This window comes from Sinocyclocheilus rhinocerous, unplaced genomic scaffold, assembly GCF_001515625.1.
Source record: "Sinocyclocheilus rhinocerous isolate Xijiao unplaced genomic scaffold, SAMN03320098_v1.1 scaffold474, whole genome shotgun sequence".
In the NCBI taxonomy this organism is placed as follows: Eukaryota; Metazoa; Chordata; class Actinopteri; order Cypriniformes; family Cyprinidae; genus Sinocyclocheilus; species Sinocyclocheilus rhinocerous.
In genome coordinates, this window is record NW_015644625.1 from 795371 (window position 1) to 814838 (window position 19468).

A 19468-nucleotide genomic window follows, 5' to 3' on the forward strand; every position below is an offset into this window, starting at 1 on the left:
ACCTTAAACCGCATAAACATTTCATTACACCAAATAATGTTCTTTTTAGAAACATCATATGACCCCTTTAAATGATTACATTTGCAATACTAATATTTATGGCTGTCTTAAAGACAAAGTTACATAGAATGTAGGCCTCAATGTAAAAGTAGCATCTTGCATGTGGCATTAAAACAAATATGACTGACACAAAGATAAGACAAACAAAATATCTTAGTTACTCATTTATTGATAGATCTGACATAATCCAAGCGCATTTTAAAAGAGCAGGCAATGAGTTGTAAATATTTTTTGTCCTTAATGTTTAATTACTGACAATTGTAAATGGGTCCACTGTCCTCCTCCGTCTATATGGTTTTTAAGACTACAAGGTCCTTTTTTTGATCTCATCCACCAGATCTGCTCTGGGCACATCAACCTACAGGAAACCAGACAACATGTTAGTGATTTTGATCGGACTCCCAAAAATTGAGGTATAAAAATTTAAAATAACTATTTATTTTCAAGAAGATAAACATGCAATGCAATATTGTGTGACAAATGTAGCCTGTTTGAAATAAGGCGTAAAATTGTTTTATAATCAGTCAAAATGTTTTGTTAAAATGCATGACAAATTGTAAACAATCTGCGAGACTATCAAACGCACTTCTTCTCGGCTGGCCACATTGCGCAGTTTGACGACTCCATCTTTGAGTTCTTGTTCTCCTAAAATGGCCACCAGTGGAATCCCAGTTTCCTCACAGTGCTGCAATTGGCTCAACAGCTTCGGGTTTTTCTTATATAAAACTTCAGCCTGTAGCACATAATGCATAGCTCAGAGTCAGAGATCCACATTACAACTCCACATTCATTTTGGTTTTCTTGAAGCATATACAAACCTTGATTCCGGTATTCCAAAGCTCGCTGGTCAGTTTGAGTCGCTCTTCTAGAAGGTTCTTCTGCGCCGAGGCCACCAGCACTTGAGTTTCAGTGGTGCGCACCTTCTCTGAAGATGTCTGGAGGAGATGAGAACATTCCACATGTCTATTTAAATACTTTTCATATTAAACACAGTGGCACCATTCTAAAAATGTTCTTAGTGTAATAAAAATAATTATAGAACTAAAATATTAAAAAATAAACCATTAATCTTCACAGATCATAAATACCCTATCATAATAAAAACCAGTGGCACCATTCCCCCCCCCAAAAAAAGCATTTAGTAATTAAAACTACTTTTACCATAATAATAAATTATTAATATTGTTTTAAAAGTTTTTACATTTAAGATTTCAAATACCTTTTATCTTAAAAACAGTGGCACCGTTCTAAAAAATTTACTCAATAACGTGAATAGTATTAAATATAAAAAAAAAAAAAACATTAATCTTCCCAAATGTAAAAAAAAAAATACCCTTAAATAATAAATAATAAAATAGCATTAAATAATTAAAATAAATATTAAAATTAGACATTAATGTTCTAAATTTTTTAAAAACCATTAAATAATTGGATATTTAAAATGAACCATTAATATTTCCAATATTTATAATATTTTTTAAAATTTAAATTCATATTAAAATAGTGGAATACAGTAAAAAAAAATACAGTAAAAAAAATTGAACGTAAATTTTAAATAGCATTAAATAATTAACATAAATGTTAAAATTAAACCATTGATCTTTCTAAATGTTTAAAAAGCATTAAACATTTAAAACTAAACATTAATATTCCCCATTTTTTTGTTGTAAATGCCATTTCATATTATATTTAAATGTACTCTTAAAAAACAAGCTTCCAAAAACAGACATAAAAAAAAAAAAAAAAGTAATTATACACCTTCCTACCCCTCTTTCTCTCACTCACCTCGGCCTTCTGCTCCATGATGGAAAAGATCCTCTCAATCCCAATGCTGACGCCAACACAGGGCACTTTCCTGCCTTTGGGGTCAAACATGCCCACCAGACCATCGTATCGCCCTCCACCAGCCACGCTACCAACACTCACGGCAGCCTCATCCGCCCCGTTCTGCTCTGCGGGCGCTGGGATGGTCTGGGAGAGAATGGCTTCATAAATCACACCAGTGTAGTAGTCCAGTCCTCGAGCCAGACTCAAATCAAACACCACCTAGAGAGAGATTTAAAAGTTAATGAGGGCAAACGAAAAGAACAAGATCACAGAGGCAGACAGTGAATGGGTGTGAAAAAAGAAATAATGAACACAAAATTACAACTGCATTTACTGAAATGAAACACCCGTGTAATAAATTTTATAGGGTGTGTATTTCTTATCTAATGGATCATAAATAAATGTAAGGAAGATGCACGTGGAGCATACAAAAAATAATCAGGTGTGACGTGATACAGCATCTTTTTCAAGTTAAATTTGTTGAGTTTTTTTGTTCTAACTAGCAATAAATGAGTAAGAAAAGATAAATGCAATTATTTTAATTTTGATGGATAAATATTCAATTAGAAAAGACTGCCGAGTATAAGCATTTTCACTACACACCTTTTGTTCAGTATTAAGGACAACAGGAAATAACTGCATTTTCTTTCGACGCATTCTTTGACCTCTGACCTCACCTTATCTGTGACCTGGAAGAGCTCCAAGTAGCTGAAGAGCAGCTTCATATCTGTGAGCCCAGCGCAGGCCTGTTTGTTCTGGGACAGTTTGGGGTCCTGAAGCAGCTGCTCGGCCAGATCCTGTCCACCTGGAGGTCAAAGATGTCAGCAGATGTAGGAAAATACAAGAGGGAACACATCTGGTCAGGTAAAAACTGACTGTAGGCGACTTTGTAATGTGGGTGTGATGAATGCTTACTCACCCTGCATGCTGACATACTCTCCGATCCGATTGGCCACATCCTCTGAAAGACCTTTCTCATTCACCATCTCCTTTTTTACATCCTCCCAGGCCATCTACAAACACAACAAGCACGTCTTTAAACCTTAAACTAGGGCTGGGTTCAATCATATCACAAATCATTTGTAGCGTGCCTACTATTCAATAATCCCAATAACCTTTGTGCTTTGCTACTTTAGATATGAAGTCTCAGCTTTCATATTGTGCTAATTTTATCACAAAATTCAAACAATAAATACTGCTTTGACAGTATTTAATGTGCATTGACAGATCGCTGTAGCACATCAGTTTGTGGAAGCACAGCTTGTAAACAATGTCAACGTTACATTTATATCAGGAAAGCCATTCAATTCTTATAAACTTATTTTGTCAGCTAGACAAAGTAACTCCAGAGAAAAACATTTTGATAAATATAGGCAATGTACCGGTATTACTTTTTCATTTTATTTAAACTGTTAGTGATGACAGATATATACAGGTATATTCAAACATACAATAAACGACATGAAAACTTATGACAGCCACCGTTTAAATGTTTATTATTTCAGCAACACACTGGAATAGAAACAATTATGTAATTGAAAAGTTTATATAAAACTGCATTGTGCCAATTTTAAATGTTTGTATACAGCTATTTTTGAGAGTTGGTTGAATATGGACTGTTGCTAATTTTAACCTTCAATATTATAGTAATGTACCAACTGACAGGGTTCCCTGTATAATTTACAGCTTTAATTTAGAGATTGTAGAATAACTGAAATGCACTGTACCTGTTATACATTCAAATTCATGGATAATGAATTGAATCGCAATCGAATCAAATCAAAAACTTGATAGATAGAATTTAATCCTAAAATCTGTGTCAATACCCAGACCTACCTTAAATGCATTCTATTATTTCAAACATTTATTAAGCAAACATTCTCTTGTAACAGAAAGCATTTCTCCAGTCACCTAATGTTAATGCTCAAGTTTGATCTCTCACCTTGTCCAGTTTGTCCACTGTGGAGCAGATTGTGCGGAACTTCTCGTCTGGAACGCCACACACAGCAAACATTCCATCTAGAATGCGTCGGTCATTCACCTGAAACACCACAACAGTGAATATCCCATCTCAAACTGATAAATACACAACAAGAGGTTCTACAAAGACTAATGACCATAGCTGCTTCTGAAAGCTGACATGTTGCCTCACTGATTCTGCAAGCACAATTTAGGACGGGCTTCTGAGGCAGCATAGGGGCCGTTCACATGTCGAGTCTAAAAACGCGTGGAAAACGCTAGGCGCGCCGCTTTCTGCTTTTTTCCAAAGCGTTCGGGCGCTTGCGCTCCGGAGGCGTCTGCCGTTGCTAAGCAACCATGACCCGCGCTCTCCATGAAGATGCGCGGAAGTTTCAGCTATGATCAGCTGTTCCTTCATCTTGGCTGAGCTTTCAATGTTGTTACGGGAAAGGATTAAGCTTATTGGTTGGTTCTTGTCACATGACCCACGGTGCGCTTGCGGCATTCTGAAAAGTTTAAAATAAATGTTTTTATCTCGATGCAGCGCGGACGCGCCTGGAAAAAATGAGCGCGTCGCTTCCATTACTGTGCGTTCACACCGCCGCCGTCGAGAGCGTCAAAGTGGCCGGAAGTCATTCATTTTCAATGTGAGCCGGCGTCACGCAGCGGCGCGACTTGGACGTTGAGGGCGTCCTGGAGAGTTGAAATCAGGTCAACTTTATGGTAATGAGCTATGACGCGGTTCGGCGACATCTGGCGGCAACCAATCGGAACGTAGAAGTCCACCGCTTGAGAGGATTCCAGAGAACGCAGTCCTGTACACTTTGGTTCCGACCACATTAGTTACCAAGCAAAATGGAGGAGAGGTTGATTATTGCTGTGGCGGGTTTCCAAAATAATCTATAACGTGTCCCTGTTTGCATACAGGGACATAAATAAAATAAAAAAATTATGCGTGGACCAAGGTGTCTGAGATTGTTGCCGCGCATCTACATTTGAAATAACGAACTTGAGCGCGCAAAAGACGCGATATGTGAACGGCCCCTAATAGTTTAACGATCTACAACAAAATAGAGAGAGCTTTGGATTAGAACTAAGCCAATATTTATTTACTACAATACTAATTTCTCATTAGAAACTATTTCAAAAGTGTACAAAGTTGGTAAGGTTGGTTACACACTGCAACATTTAGACGCCATTTTTATTATTTTAAGATCAACTGTCACGGAATGGAATGCAAAGGATAGTGGGATATCATAGGCAGCAAAGGATACATCTATGCTGCCTTCAAAAACCAATCAGATGAAAGCATCTCAGCAAACAGGATGCGACAAGGTCATTGGATTATGACATGCCTTGTTGCCTTGCAGCAGCAGCATTTTTCAGCTTTCGGACACAGCCCATAATACTGCGAATTTCTCATGTCGACCAGCAACCAACCTTGATATGAAAATCTCCAAGATCTAATTCGTTCAGGATCTCGTAGACAATTTTCAGACACTCGGCATCAGGGATCATGGCATCATACTGACCTGCAATATCGAAATCCTGCAGCCACAAAGATCAAGAATTATTTACATTAAAATGAATAATAATAATTCTAATACTACTACAAGTAGTAGTAGTATATTTTTATTTAGGCTATTTTCATGGCAAAAACAATTTTAAAAAATACAAGTATAACAAATACAACAAAACCCAGCAAACAAACAAGTTATATACACAAGATTTTTTACATTAACATATACTACTCCAAGTAATAATAGTAACAGCTCATTTATTGAGGGCTGTTTTAGAGTGAGGTACTCACACACTGGTAGAACTCCCTGTATCTGCCCCGGGTCATGGCTGGGTTGTCTCTGCGGTACACTTTAGCAATGTGGTAGCGCTTAATGTTGGTGATTTTATTCATTGCGAGATAGCGAGCAAATGGGACCTGAGGAGAAAAAAGTCAAGGAGCCAAATGCTGACAGCAGCACTGCTGAGTCTTCAAAGAATGTTATGCAGTTATGGTGAGATTGTACACATACATTTGGCCATATGCTAGTGATTTTAAGCACAATCCAAAATAGCTTTTACAGCAATAAAAAAGCACTCAGATTTCAGCAACACTGAGAATATGCAACGACTTGTTTGTCTGTTGATGCTTTTCTGGCTTTCACTTGATCATTTCTGTCCCTTGGAGAAAAATGGCAATTTAAGTCTAAATCTAACAAGCTAACAGATGCAAATCAATCTGACTTTCCCCACCAGCTATGTGTCTGCAAAAAGATTCAATATTAGATCAATAAACGCATGTCTGATGGATACAGTGAGGTCATATCTCAGAGACAGAAGTTCTCCTCCCTGGTCCTTCAGATCGTAGATGAGTTTGGAGTCTTCGCCGTACTTCCCCGTCAATGTTTCCTACAGAAACACAAATAAACAGGGTCATTATGGTGAATGAATGCAATTATGTGATGCACAAATTAATGTGTAACTGCTAAAGAGACCTTCAGCTCAAAGACGGGGGTATCGATGGTTTCAGCACCATGGCGTTTAAAGCAGCTGATGATGATATTGAAAACCTTTTCTCTGATAGCCATTTGCTTGGGGTTATAGTCCCTGGTCCCCTACAGAGAAGAAATGAAAGATATAGCTCACTGCGAAATGGCTCATTTCAAACAAACCTGTGTGTCTAAAATGTCAGTTGTTTATATACCTTGGCTGTCTTGAGAACAAACACATGTTTTCCCTCATCTCCTCCCAGCTGAGCTTTGAACTGCAACAGCTTGGCCACTTCTTCATCAATCTGAAAAACAAACAGTACAAAGAGCAATGAAAATGCAAAAAATGCTTCTGGGTGAATTATGAAACTTGTCAAGAAAATATCTAGGCCATATTTTAGCCCCAAATTAAAAAGAACCCCATTTTGTGGCTATATTTTCCCCTTGTGATTTTTTTTCCCTCAAAAAATGAAATATTTTTACCCCAATTCTCTTGCAATGCAAAATATCTCAATACATCATAATGGTATTTGTTGTTTTAAATGACATTTAAATGCTGATTTACATTTTTTTATTATTATTATTCATTATTTTGTCCAAATAAGATGATTTTCATTTCTGTCTGCATGAAGGAAATCAAAATTATGGGGGATTAATGCTAAAATCTTGATGCTCAAGAAATTGTTCTTACTATTATCAATGCTGTGAACAGTTGTGCTGCTTAATATTTTGTGAAAACCATGATACATCTGTTCAGGATTCGTTGATTAAAAGAAAGTTCAAAAGAACAGGTTTTATTTGAAAAAGAAATTATTTGTAACATTACATACGTCTGCACTGTTACTTTTGAGCAATTTAATGCATCTTTGTTTTAAAAAAGTATTTTCTTTTTTTTTTATTATTACTAATCCCAAATAGTACTGTATAAATAGTAAGAAATTACATATATATTTTTCTTGACTTTGAAGTGAAATATGACCTGCTGTTTTCTCACCCTTTTAGTACATTTACTTTTGTTCTTCAATAAGTTCAGTATTGTTTTGGATGGGGAAACAAGATGTGAGCAGACGACAGGCAGCATGTAAAGCTAAAATTCATAAGATAAGCAGTGACTGGACTGTGACTGAAATAAAAAGGTACCTGTGATAAAGTCATTCCAGAGGAGACGCGCAGAAATGGCAGGTTCACAGCAGACCAATGGCCCATGAGTCCCGCACACAGCCGCATGGAGACCAGCCCCAGAGCGTTCATTATGCACAGTCCAAACACACACCAAAATCACAACACCATTACAGTCCAAAAGCAGGTGAACCACCCAATCCCACAAACAGTGAGGATAATCCAGGTGTGCAGCGATGATGATGATGATGGTGGTGGTGGTATCCGTGTCAACAAGCAGGAAGAACAGGAGAAAAGTGGTGAGCAACCCTGTCACTAGGGGCCCATAAGAAAGGCATCACAGCAATGAGGAAGCAAAACATGAGAGGAGGCCGTCAGAATCAACCAGCATCCCCAAACTGAGCTAGAAACACGCCACACCTCTTAGCTGAGCACATAACTGTTATTAGGGCCTTTTTAACACCCCATGAAATATAAATACCCCATATATGACTTAACTTGTCTCTCTTTTACATACACTTGCCATGGGTCTTTTTTCATATTTTCATTGTTCTATGTTTTAGATGTGTACTATAGACATACTTAAGTACAATAATGAGTCTCATTTTCAATCACTGATCACGTGATTTATCACTGGACACTCAATAGCGTCACATTTTCATTCTAAATCTACAGCAGTCACTATAACTGAATGCACTTTATAATATCATTACATTTTTATTTATCCATCCATACAGTAATGATGTCCACCATGACTGACAGATTGCATCAGCTGGTTAACAGTTAGCATCATGCCGCATGTCTAATACAGAATAACATTCATTAAATAATGAATTACGACAATGGAATAAATTAAAACCAATAAAACAGATCATAACCTGTCATGGAGACGAGACGTAAACATTGATGATGTCCCGTTTCCTTACATGAAAGATACAGCAGGCAGCCATTGATCACACCATGTGTTCCGTCATTAAGCTTTGAAACGCTTCAGATCTCATACTAACCTGTTCTTTACTCGCTTTCTCTGATTTCAGTTTCCTGACGACCTCTCCTTGTGTTTTAATCGCCTCCTGTAGCTGTGCTTTATCGGCCATGGTGCTCCAGACAGCCGATGATGAACCTGGGACGGAACTGCAACTACTGCGGCGCACACGTTAAACGTCACTGCGCATGCGCAGATGAACGCTAGGGGCGCTAAGAAAACAGGGAACGATGAAAATTTTAAAGGGGTCATATGATGCTTTTTTAAAGATCATTATTTTGTGTATTTTGTGTAACAGATTCAATGAAGATAATAAAAATTATGTTATTATTATTATTGTTTGTTGTTGTTGTTATTTAAAAATGAATGAAATTGTATTAGTGCTCGAACTAGTTTCATACATATTTATAATATATGCATATTCATAACCATATTTTTCTCTATATCTTTGTAATTTAGCAAAACAGTTTTATTTTGATAAATGGAATAACAAATACATTATTGTTTATAATAATAATAATAATAATAATACAATAATAATAATAACAATAATTATTATTATTATTAGCATCTCAATTAATAGCGTCTCAATGTTCATACTATCTATCCTAAATAGTATGTGAGATTAGAATAAGTGTGTCCCAAAGCATAGTATGTTGAAATATTGTGTTGAGCCTTCCATACCAGAATCTTTTTTGTATACTAATTAATGCCAGTTTGTTGTATTCAGATTTTGTATTTAATAAAAATAAATAAATAAATACTCTTCTAATACACACTCAAAAGTGTGTACTTATTCTTCACCAAAAGGGCGTAGTATAAGTAGGCACATTGAGACGCAGCATGAAGTGGCTGTAAGCGCAACATGAGTCCAGCAGGTGGCGGTAAAGAGACGCGTCTCCTGCAAAACGATGCGAAAACTTTAAGCCGCCGAAAGAAGAAGCAGTCATATGTCATGACGAAGGTGGGGTTTGAATTAAAAACAAGAGCTGTACATAAATGTAACGCTAGGCCAGCCTGCTGAAAACCGAGCAAAACACTACTTGAAACTAAAGGTAAATACCTCCGAGCTCATAGACTAATATTTACTTGTTATAAGTGACTGCGCTGCGCATATTAATGTTGTTTAACAGGCTGTTACTGAGCGTTAGCTTTAGCATTCACAGAGTAGCATCAACTGTCACGGGTGACAACTGAAGGAATCAGATGCTTTGCAGTTTATCCTTTGATGGTTTGCAACAAAAATGTCATTAGATTTATCTTATACTCTTATAAAAAGACTAATATGTGTATTTGTCAGCGTGTCGTTTATTTCCTGTCTTCATATCCCAAGATTTCTGTTGTTCAAGTCACTGTCTGCAGGATCCTTGAACATAAACCATGGTCATCTATCTCCAATGAACAACCCATATCATATCAATTGAAAGAAACGTCTTAGACTCGCATGCTGTACTTGCCTCTCAATGCAGTCTATATTGACTTGATTTGTGTTTATTTTGTGCTGGTCAGGTGGTCTGTTCGCCGGCATCATGAGTCCAGCTCAATGGGATCTTCCCCCAGAGCTGTGCTGCAGGCCAATGGCCTTTGTGGCTCTGACAGGACTAGACGTGCTTTATAATGCCATCCACAGAGCCATATGGGATGCCTTCTGTGCCAACCGGCGGGCAGACAGAGTGCCCATCTCTTTTAAAATTATTCCCGGAGACCACGAGTATCCAAAGTGCAGAGCCAAGGTGAGACAAAAGAGCTTTGAAATCTTCTAAAGATATTTTTTTTAAAAATGCTTTATGCTCTTTATAAATAATTATTATAATTTTGGACACTACTGGGCTGTTGTGTAACTGTGTTGACTTGGTTTGCTAACACACTTTCTTTTTATGTTAGAGAACATCATATGAGTGGTACATCCCTAAAGGGATACTGAAGACGGGCTGGATGAATAAACATCTCAACCTGGTGCCTGCGCTGGTTGTGCTGTTTTATGAGCTGGACTGGGATGATCCACAATGGAAGGAAAAGCAATCCGAATGTGCAACCAAAGTGGAAATTGTCAGGTATAGTTTTATGAAAAAGTCACAATGCTCAATTTGGCGTTATTGTTAAACTATTAAAATAGTTCTTGGATGTTGAAGTAAAGCTGATCTAAAATAAAAATGCATATTAGATCAAAAACAAACTAAAACAATTTTAAAACTCAAATAAATAATTTGAAGAACTAAAATGATTAAAACTAGCTTTTAGTTAACTGAATTAAAAAATAAATTAAGGGGTCATATGATGCGATTTCAAGTTTTCCTTTCTCTTTGGAGTGTTACAAGCTCATAATAATAAAAATAATGTTCTTTTTAGCAACATCATATGACCCCTTTAAAGCTAAATAGAATTTTTTAAAAAGACAAAAACTAATAAAAATGGCAAACACATAAAGTTACTAAAACCTAAAATGAAATAAAAAATAAATTAAAGCTAAATAAAAATATTTTAAAAAGACTAAAACAAAATGTCAAAGGCAAAATTAAAAAGTTACTAAACTAAAATGTAAAATATAAAAATAGACATTGGGACAAATCCTAACAGGTGTTTTTTGTTCTTGTTGTTTGCTGCTCTGAGATATATCTATTTCTCACAGGACAAGTTTACAAGGAAGAAATACGAAGGTCGCTGTTGTTTTGATTCAGAAGAAAACTCCTCTCCCACCAGGTATCACAAAACTGAAATCCATGATTCAGGAAATTCAGTGTATGTCTTGAGCAGATGTTGATGGGTGAAGATGTGGTTGTGTCTCAGGTGAAGATCTGGTGGCATCTGAGAGGGCTTCTGCTCTATGTGGTGCCTGTGACCTGTCTGGGAAGTCCCTGTTTGTCCTGCCCCATACTGACCACCTGGTGGGATACATCATTAGGTTAGAGTCTCTATAGACTCTATGCCAGTCTGCAGTATCAGGCAGCATAATAGACTGTTTTTGTACAGCTAAAACAACTTGAAGCATATGACACTGGAGCCTCATACATTCAAGTTACAAATGCATAGCCTCTTCTATGTTAAAAATATGGTTGATATAGCCTCAATCGCAGCCTAGATTACATGACCGAAGCGACTGACTTGTATCTTCCCACCTTAGTTTTGTGTGTCATGTTATTTATATGCCTGCAGGTTGGAAAACGCATTCTACGAACATGCACAGACCTACTATTATAATGAGATCAGGAGAGTGAAATCTCACAAGGAGTTCCTCAATAAAACTACACACCAGGTAACCAGGAGCCCGACTGCAAATATAAAACCTGAATTTCTTCAAAAATGGCCTTTATAATGAAGTTCCTAACAATCAATCAATCAACATTTATTTATACAGCCCTTTACAACACTCAAGGTGAACCAAAGTGCTTTCCAATAAAAACAGAGCAATAAAAAAAATATATAAGCCAACAACAAAAATTACATAAAATACACAAAAATGTCACAACATTGCTAGATATTAAAAGCCAGTCTAAATAAGTTTTAAGCCTAGCTTTAAAAGGCCCAGGTCAGTAATGGTGCGCATATCGGGGGGAAGCTTATTCCAGAGTCTGGGCCCAGCTACAGAAAAAGCCTGGTCACCCCAGTATTTGTACCGTGACCTGTTGAATGCCAACAAAGTGATTAAAGCGAGACAGAAGGACTTCATGGTCCACTGTATCAAAGGCCGCCATGAGATCAAGTAGCACTAGAATAACAGGGCACTTAGCATCAACAAACCGAGCAATATCGTTGTGCACCTTTAACAGTGCAGACTCAGTGCTATGTCGTGATCTGAATCCAGACTGGAATTTCTCAAAAATAGAGTTATTTTCTAAAAAAATAATTTAATTGTGTAAAAACAACTCAACACTCAAAAGAGGCATTACAACAAGTGTAAAAAGCAAGAAATTAATTCAGGAACACAGTTCTTCTTAGCTTCTTTTGAATGCATAGCCTACATGAAGATTATGGCATGCAGTTGCCTCTTTCTAAATAAGTAATTAACAATTGTTATTTGTATTGTGGTTCTTAATTAGTTATCTGTTAAGTGTGAAAAAGCTCAACTTGCACCATAATAACCTATGAATGCTGTGAATTCTAGTTGCTGTTTGTCAGGCACCAGTTTAAAATGGGCTTCTTCAGTGAATTAAAGCAGGACACTCAGAACGCCCTCAAGTAAGTGCTTTTAACAGCAATTTTGACATTACTATTTTGTATTTATTTATAATAACTCGCACACATTCCATGTGCTGTCTTACAGGTATTACAGGACTGCTTATAGCCTCGTTCATGAACTCAGAGCTCATGAAACCAACATTCTTGAGATCAAAACCATGGCTGGATTCATCAACTACAAGGTGAACTAGATGTTCTGAAGAAAGTCTGGATGGTGCTTGCATATTGCTTTGAGCAGTATTATTTTAGTGACATCGATATATAATATCATTGTAGCATTGACAATATTTTGAATTCGATTTTGTTTTTGTTTTTTACAATTGTTATTTTAATTTTGGTGTGTTTTGTAATTTTTACTGTTTTTATTAAGTTTTAGGGGTTTTGTTTGTTTTAGTTTTAGTTATTTTAGTACTTTAAGTTAAAGTGACCCTATTATGGGTAATGAAAGGTTCAAATTTTGGTTTTGGGAGTCCCCAACAACAGGTTGACATGCATGCAAGGTCAAAAAACATTCAGTGCTGCTTTGTGTACAGCGTTACTGGGGTAACCGCTATTTTTACCGCTCCAAAAGCGGCACCTAGTGGCAAAGAATGAATTAGCATTTTTTGGCTTCTCTTCTGAGGCCACAAGAGGGCGCATCGAGCAAAATATTACTAATGCACGTTTACACAAAACATAAGAAAACTGTTAAAAATGTTTATAAACCAATTCTAATTAAGTTGCTTAAACAACTATAAACAAAACAGCATCATGTATGTATGCATAGTTTAATACAAAGGGCCGAAAGCCAATCACACAGAGTACATGTTTCATTTAAAAACACGAGTTGCAGTGGGATGGGAAAAAAACCCTCCATAAAGTCTCGAGATATGTTTTTTTCAAAGTTGAACTTGCATTCTGCAATATTTTGAATGAACAACGTAGCAGCGCCGCATCTAGTGGCTTCAACAGGATAGGTTAACAAAAACCTTACAATGCAACGACTCTTACATCGTCATCGCATCTCGTGCGCCACTGATAGGGCTGCCTCCTTAACGCACACCTAAAATTCGAATGCAACGTTTTTGCATTCGAATGTGTATTTTTATTTTAAATTCGACGAATATTCAAAATTCGAATTTTTTTTGACAGCCCTATTTCATTCAGACCACCGCGAAAAGGAGTCTGTCCTCACTGTAGCCTGTAGCCCGATGACATACTGGACTATATCCACTACGTAGTGGATGTTTTACGCGCATGCGCTGTAGTAGGTCTCGAATAAATTCATATTTTTATTTACATTTAATAATTTTGCAGACGCTTTTATCCAAAGCGACTTAGTCTAACGACTTAGTCTAAGTGAAGTCTTAACGCAGTACATGTAACAAGGGTTTTTGACCTACATTACATATCTACGCGATGACCTACATTACAATGTAAAAACTTTAATGTCTAAATTCATCCACAATGTTTTTGTCTTTACTGGCGACTTCAAAGGTTTTTTTAAATTTATTATTATTTTTTTTTTTTTAAGCCTGCATTTCATATGTTATCACCAGGATGCCCACATCAGTGCTGTATCCATTATTATAAGGATACAACAAGCACTGTAACATGATTGATATGCAGACGTTGCACTGTAAATAGCTAATTATTAAGATATACATCACTCTGACAGAGTTGCCTAAATGTCTTTTTGATTGTATCCGTTATGTTTATTTAAATTTAATTGGGGATATTTAATGCCGATCCATTGTTTATTTAGATTTTATATTATTCTAATATAGCTATTACAAACATTTTCAATAGGCACAAGCCTCGTACACACCGGGGCGATTATCGCGCGTGCTTATCGCTGACGTTTTTCGATGCGTCTTGTGTTCATACCGATATTCGTCCCGGTGTGAACAAGCCTTAATAATAAAAAAACCATTACATTTATATTAAGACTATACCTCACTAATAACGCTTCCAGTCAGGTGACAGGTCAAATAAATGTTTTATTAGTTGCTTTTCACACATCGTCTGATACAAAACACTCAAAAAAAGTCTCCCTAGAGAGAGTGAGAGAGCGCTCTCGTAACGGAATGGATGGTATGTCTTTAGCCATTAGGTCTATCTATTTCCAGGGATTTCACTTGCATATGAGTAACACAAAAAAAAAAAATCTAAATTGTCATCTTTGTGTTAATATACCTTGTCACCGACCATGTGTGTATTTATTTGTTGGACATGAGATTAACTGTAAAAACCCGGTATAACCCGGGATAACGGGTCTGTTGGCTAACGGAACCCCGACTGACAGGATTGTTTTTCTTCTTTTTATTTTTATACGGCATAAAAAAAGATGTCCGCATATTTTAGTAGGCCTATAACTTTTATACTCTGTCACGTATAGCACAGTAAGAACGAAAAATAATATTTGATTCATGAACAAATTATTGGCAGAACTATAAGACTATTATGGAAAAAATAAAGACAATATAACCCATTTTTTCATAAAGAACAAACAAAATTTTAATTAGTAGATTTAGATTTCCAAAACGAATCAAACTAATAAAAAATAAACATTGTTTACATACCAAACTCGTTCATTCAAAACTATGCCATCCTTGCTTAAATAAAGTTTGAATAGCCTGCACTACTAGTTTAAATTCACAGTATAATATAATTTGTGTAAGCCTATGAAACACACTTATATATCTCGTAATTACAGTTTAATTTACATTAAATACTAGCTTTAATGACAGCCCCACTTTGCGCATGCGCATTAAAATCCAATACTTCGCATGCACGTCAAACATCCACTACGTATTGGATCTGATCCAGTGAGGACCTCTTGCCGAAAAGACCAACAAGTGGGCTGGCAATATGCTAATGTTTCATGTTGACGTCAACATGAAGCGGCTTGGGATTCGTTTTAAAAACGACTCGTTTCAATGATTTAGAGTCGACTCTTTCTTTTGAGAGACAATAACTTTATACACAGTGCACTTTCAGATTTAAAATTTTGCAGGATGTTTTCATTCACTTAGAGCTGTGTTACACACTGCATGAAAAGTAATTTTAATCTAAACGAAAATGAGAAATGTTGACACCGCCAGTATGAGGTGTCATCTAAACAGCTGTAAACGCCACACAGGAAACTGGCCAGAGTTCATTTCCTGTTCTCATTCTTTTCTAAATAGCACCGTCACGTTCAGTTGTGTTTTGTTCAGAGTGTATCTCTTTATTGAGTGTCTACCGGTGGTCTTCTCTCACAGATCTGCAGGCTCTGCTTTCAGCACAACACCCCCCTGGATGCCATTGCTCAGTTCCGCAAACACATCGACCTGTGCAAGAAGAAGATTGGTAGCGCTGAGCTGGCGTTTGAACACACGGCCTGGATGTCCAAACAGTAAGATTCAACCCTGCCATATGCACACATTTTTATTGCATGTTTTTGGACAAATCAGGATTTTAACTGTTTCAAGGATTTAATTGCCAATCTAAAAATGTCCATCTTTCAGTCAGAGTTTGACTATATGATTTGCAGTTATTAAAATGTTGTTGTTCTCATGTTAATGCCATGTGGTTCTGGTTATTTGATGTCCTGCCCATTGCGTAAACATGAATTACTTTGTATTATTTTTGATTGAAAGTTATGCATTAAACTGATTTTTATTATTATCAGTTATTAGTGTTGTTGTTGTTAATTATTTGCAAATAAAACCATAGACTTCTATTGAAAAATAATGCGAGATCTCTGGATCAGAACATTGTAGAGTCAAGGGAGTTGGCTATTTTCACTCAGAATGAAAATTCTTTAAAAATCAGACTGGCAACTATCTAGCCATGCCCTATTAACCATTTAGAGCAACCCAGCAACCATATATCAACATGAGCAAGCCATATGTCAGCTCTCTCTTGCAATCACCCATTTGCCATGACAAGCACCACTCACGTTTTCTTCAGGAAATGTACATGTTGAGTAATTAATATTATGAAGATCTAAAATGCAACAGACTTTATGAATATATAACATCTATGTAATGAGGTAAGAAAAACAAAACCAGCGCACCAACTGACTCATTGTGCAATGTTTTCTGGGCATGTTGATCAACAAACCTGATACTCAGAGAAAAAAGTGTAGAGAAAAAATATTTTTCTCAAGTTTAGAATTATATTACATTTTATAATTAATTTGATAAGTGATTCCACTGTTTGGTGACCTCTGGACTTGATTTTATACATGCACTGATTCATTTGCTTGTTCCTTCTGTCTCTGTAGGTTCCAGTCGTTTGGTGATCTGTTCGATGAGGCCATTAAACTGGGCCTCACCGCTATTCAGACCCAGAACCCAGGTTTCTACTATCAACAGGCTGCTTATTATGCACAGGAGCGCAAGCAGCAAGCGGGGCAGCTCTGTAGTCATGAGGTACTGCTACCCACAATGCAATGCATCATTAATGTTATCTGATTTTATTTTATTTTGTAATGCAAAATCTCCAACTCTTACTGTTCCAGCCAGGCGTGGGCTACCCTGCACCTGACCCATTAGAGACCACCTCTGGAGCTCTAGACTTTTACGGACAGAGACCTTGGAGACAGGGACATCAGAGTGAGTAATGGCTTAAGAACCACTATAAGCCTATCTGAATCATATGAATCCTGTCCAGAACATGTCATGTTTCACCCCAAAATCCAAAGAAGCACACATTTTATTACATTGTTCTATTGTATTTTATTATTATTATTATTATATATCTTTTTTTTTATATTTTCAATGACAGTTAAGCACATTGACTTGTTATTGTAACGTGGATTTAAAAAAATCAAATTCACATTACTGTAATGTAAAAAAAATATATTTTTTACTTGCCCTTCTAATATTACGGTAGAACACAAAACACAAAATAATGTGATATTTTTGAGATTAGAAATACAGTAAAATGGCATGAGTTGTTTTAATCATGTATAAATTTAAAGCTTGACTTATCCAGGTGTTATCTAGGTGTGTTATGTTGTCTTCTTTCTGACCCAGTGAACTTTAATCCTCAGGCATTGATCCTCCAGATTCAGAGAAGGAGAAACAAGGCATCCTCGCTCTTCAAGTTAAAGAAAGAGACGTCCCTCATTCGGTGGGATTTTCTTAAATGCCTGTTATTTCATTATAAGTTATAAGTTCATGTTCATTTGTGAATTTGACTTCAGACTCATGTTTTAAGATGCAAATATTCAGGTCAGAAAGTATTGAGTTCTGAATTCTCAAAGTGATGAGTCAACAATAAGGAGTAAGGGATAATAAATCATGCTAAGAGTCTTGTTTAGGGACCAAAATGTTATGTTTCTTACAGGAAAAAAAAATAAAACATTTTACAGATAAGAACCAACAGTATTTCTGTTCTAATGGTTGTATGTGTGTGTTTCTGTCAGGAGTTGATCATTGCTCTCCTCAGCAATGCTGTCGCTCAGTTTAAGAAGTACAAGTGTCCACGAATGAAGAGCCATCTCAGTTAGTTCAAAAACACACACATTCATCAGCCAGATTTTCTGTTCTGTATTTAATTGCATAGTAAATCATTTTTGTTCTCTCTATTTTCTGTTTCCCTCCGCAGTGGTTCAGATGGGAGAGGAATATTATCATGCAAAAGACCACACCAAAGCATTAAAGTGAGTTAAATTCAGTATACTGTAAGTTTGACCTATATAAATTGAACTCCGCTTGTGTCAATGGCTAGCAGCTGTACATATAACTGTTGTATTCTGACTCCGCAGACTGTTGGATTATGTGATGTGTGACTACCGTACAGAGCGCTGGTGGTCTCTGCTGACATCTATATTGTGCACGGCTTTGAAGTGCTCCTACCTCATGGGTCAAGTGAAAGACTACATCACCTACTCCATGGAGCTCGTGGGCAGAGGTACATGAACACCATGTATTGACTCTCAACTTCACCTCAATTGAAAGTTACTGCATTAACAGAAGTATATGTGTGTGTTTAGCCTCTATCCTTCCTGAAGAGCAGAAGTCCAGGATTGAGAAGAATCTGATTAAAGTGCTCATGGTATGTATGTAAATATAGCTCACAGGGCTGAGTGATACAGCTGAAAATAATCATATTTATGTATGAAATATAGTATCTTAATTAGTGCTGGGCGGTATACCGGTTCATACCGGTGTTTATTTTTGTTATGATATGAATTTTTAAAATACCGCAATACCGGTGTATGTCGCTTAAACAACGTTCGGAACGCGACACTGTTTGAAAGGGGTCCCTTTTCACTGTTGCACTGTCGTGAGGGAACAGCTGTATGTGTTACTAAGCGTGAAAGTTCCGAAACTGAAGCTGTAGATTTAGTGTGGTATTTTTTTGACAATATTCAGTCATCATGACAGTAAAATAGGTAATTCTAAGTCAATATACTTCAGTATTTCCTCTCTCAGTCAGTAGAAAATATGGTTAACACCCGGTCATGCATGAAAAAAAAAATACCGTCATGTACCGTGAAACCGGTATAATTTTGGAAAATACCGTGATATAAATTTTTGGTCATACCACCCAGCACTAATCTTAATATTCTGAAAGTTCTGCTATAGATAGAGATGTAGTGTTTATGAAGGTGACATTTTATTTTGTGATTGTCAGAATGAAGTCCCAGAGCCTGAACCGGACTGTGACCCGTTGTCTGTGAAGACGGCCCAGTCTCTGTGGAGTGATTGCATCGCTCTGGCCGGCAATAATGAGTTCACCATTGAGGTCCAGGACTATGTGCCCTTTGGTAAGCACTCAAAGAATATTCACTTTCCATTCTTTTGGGCTGATTGATCATAATCATCGATTTGAGAACTGCAATCCTGGCCATAACCCCTACATTTAAATATATAGTCTCCCC

The 19468-nt window shown here is 36.7% G+C and overlaps 2 protein-coding genes across 3 annotated transcripts in view; one reads left to right on the forward strand and one right to left on the reverse strand.

The window, feature by feature from the left end:
* Nucleotides 1–211: 211 nt before the first annotated feature.
* LOC107758537 (histidine--tRNA ligase, cytoplasmic-like) lies at nucleotides 212–8626 on the reverse strand. 2 transcript variants are annotated; one of them, XM_016576296.1, is made up of 14 exons: nucleotides 8459–8540; nucleotides 7473–7766; nucleotides 6548–6637; nucleotides 6339–6458; nucleotides 6157–6252; nucleotides 5657–5782; nucleotides 5287–5394; nucleotides 3830–3928; nucleotides 2807–2900; nucleotides 2565–2692; nucleotides 1846–2106; nucleotides 879–995; nucleotides 647–793; nucleotides 212–418 (listed from the first exon to the last, which is right to left on the reverse strand). In XM_016576296.1, exons 2-14 carry the CDS (start codon nucleotides 7581–7583, stop codon nucleotides 365–367), a joined length of 1551 nt encoding a protein of 516 aa, XP_016431782.1. In that variant the 5' UTR covers nucleotides 7584–7766; nucleotides 8459–8540; the 3' UTR covers nucleotides 212–364. The 2 variants fall into 2 exon arrangements, with proteins under 2 accessions (XP_016431782.1, XP_016431783.1); XM_016576297.1 differs by lacking the exon at nucleotides 7473–7766 and having other exon boundaries at nucleotides 213–418; nucleotides 8459–8626.
* Nucleotides 8627–9370: 744 nt separating this feature from the next.
* Nucleotides 9371–19468, forward strand: part of trappc11 (trafficking protein particle complex subunit 11) — a 16720-nt gene continuing 6622 nt past the window's right edge. The window contains exons 1-17 of the mRNA XM_016576298.1: nucleotides 9371–9491; nucleotides 9946–10169; nucleotides 10321–10490; nucleotides 11066–11136; nucleotides 11224–11338; nucleotides 11590–11689; nucleotides 12539–12612; nucleotides 12698–12794; nucleotides 15855–15988; nucleotides 16862–17009; nucleotides 17099–17192; nucleotides 17633–17712; nucleotides 18008–18086; nucleotides 18190–18244; nucleotides 18350–18495; nucleotides 18578–18639; nucleotides 19222–19354. Of these exons, the coding sequence (XP_016431784.1) occupies nucleotides 9966–10169; nucleotides 10321–10490; nucleotides 11066–11136; nucleotides 11224–11338; nucleotides 11590–11689; nucleotides 12539–12612; nucleotides 12698–12794; nucleotides 15855–15988; nucleotides 16862–17009; nucleotides 17099–17192; nucleotides 17633–17712; nucleotides 18008–18086; nucleotides 18190–18244; nucleotides 18350–18495; nucleotides 18578–18639; nucleotides 19222–19354 (1762 nt within the window). The 5' untranslated portion in view covers nucleotides 9371–9491; nucleotides 9946–9965. The remainder of the gene's footprint in view (nucleotides 9492–9945; nucleotides 10170–10320; nucleotides 10491–11065; nucleotides 11137–11223; nucleotides 11339–11589; nucleotides 11690–12538; nucleotides 12613–12697; nucleotides 12795–15854; nucleotides 15989–16861; nucleotides 17010–17098; nucleotides 17193–17632; nucleotides 17713–18007; nucleotides 18087–18189; nucleotides 18245–18349; nucleotides 18496–18577; nucleotides 18640–19221; nucleotides 19355–19468) is intronic.

Bases quoted from the DNA above. Each gene is read 5' to 3' on its own strand.
- LOC107758537 (XM_016576296.1), bottom strand. From the start codon at position 7,583: ATGAACGCTCTGGGGCTGGTCTCCATGCGGCTGTGTGCGGGACTCATG. The intron at 5,395-5,656 runs GTGAGTACCTCA...TTGTGGCTGCAG, and splicing joins ACAGGGAGTTCTACCAGTGT to GATTTCGATATTGCAGGTCA. The intron at 2,901-3,829 runs GTGAGAGATCAA...TTGTGTTTGTAG, and splicing joins CAGTGGACAAACTGGACAAG to ATGGCCTGGGAGGATGTAAA.